The sequence below is a fragment of the Apaloderma vittatum genome, unplaced genomic scaffold (assembly GCF_000703405.1).
Source record: "Apaloderma vittatum isolate BGI_N311 unplaced genomic scaffold, ASM70340v1 scaffold27965, whole genome shotgun sequence".
Taxonomy (NCBI): domain Eukaryota; kingdom Metazoa; phylum Chordata; class Aves; order Trogoniformes; family Trogonidae; genus Apaloderma; species Apaloderma vittatum.
Genome location: NW_009716919.1, coordinates 998 through 1,965, shown reverse-complemented (window position 1 = coordinate 1,965; position 968 = coordinate 998). Strand labels below are relative to the sequence as shown.

General features: G+C 63.6%; 1 protein-coding gene across 1 annotated transcript in view; it reads left to right on the top strand.

The window, feature by feature from the left end:
* The window catches only part of CLCN2 (chloride channel, voltage-sensitive 2), a gene marked incomplete at both ends in the record, with an annotated part of 2,488 nt that overhangs the window by 529 nt on the left and 991 nt on the right, over window positions 1-968 (top strand). Inside the window, 3 exons of the mRNA XM_009869729.1 lie at window positions 38-122; window positions 199-354; window positions 780-906. Coding sequence (XP_009868031.1) covers window positions 38-122; window positions 199-354; window positions 780-906 — 368 coding nt within the window. The remainder of the gene's footprint in view (window positions 1-37; window positions 123-198; window positions 355-779; window positions 907-968) is intronic.

Genomic DNA, 968 nt, shown 5'->3' with positions numbered 1-968 from the left:
CACTGACGTCACACCCCACCATGTGCCACCCCACTAGGCGCCTGCTCTTCCCTGCCCTGGTGACACTGCTCATCTCCACGCTGACCTTCCCGCCTGGCTTCGGACAGTTCATGGCCGGCCAGGTACCTGCCGTGGGGTGGCACACTGGTCCCTGTGTAGCACCACCACCAGCCCCATCTGACCCCTGCCTGTCACCAGCTCACCCAGAAGGACACCCTGGTGACACTCTTCGACAACCAGACGTGGGCCAAGCAGGGACTCAACGACGAGTTTGAGTACTTGGGCATCCTGGAGGCCTGGCGTCACCCCCGCTCCAGTGTCTTTGTCACTCTTGTCGTCTTCATCCTCATGAAGGTGGGTGCCTCCTGCCCCTGCCAGCCCCAGGGTGCCACCAGGAGGGCATCTTGGATGCCTCCAGGGAGATGCCAGATGGCTGCCAGCAAGGTGGCACTGCCAGCAAGGTGGCACTGTGAGGCACTGGGTGGCTGCTCTCAGAGGCCACCAGGGGTTGACTGGGTGTTGCCAACTCACTGGCGAAGAGATCTTGGCTGAGAGCCACCAAGATGCCAGCAGGAGGTCCTGGCCAGGTGCCACCTGGCAGAGATTGGTGGGGTGCCCTCAGTTGCTCCCAGGGAGGTCCTGGCCGGGTCCCACCAGGGAGGTGCTGGAAGGGGGCCCACTGCGACAGGGCTGCCCCATGGCACACTGCGGTGCCCGTGTGCTGCTCCACAATAGGAGATGGGGGGAGCAACTAATGGGTAACTGCATCCCTCACGCAGTTCTGGATGTCGGCCCTAGCCACCACCATCCCAGTGCCCTGCGGAGCCTTCATGCCCGTCTTCGTCATTGGTGAGAGCCTGTACCCCACGTGGGCATGGTGGGAGGAGGGAGCTGCCAGCAAGACCATGCTGGGGCACCCGTGAGTGTCTCCAGGTGTCCCCTTCCCTGGCAGCACTGGGGCAGAGGAG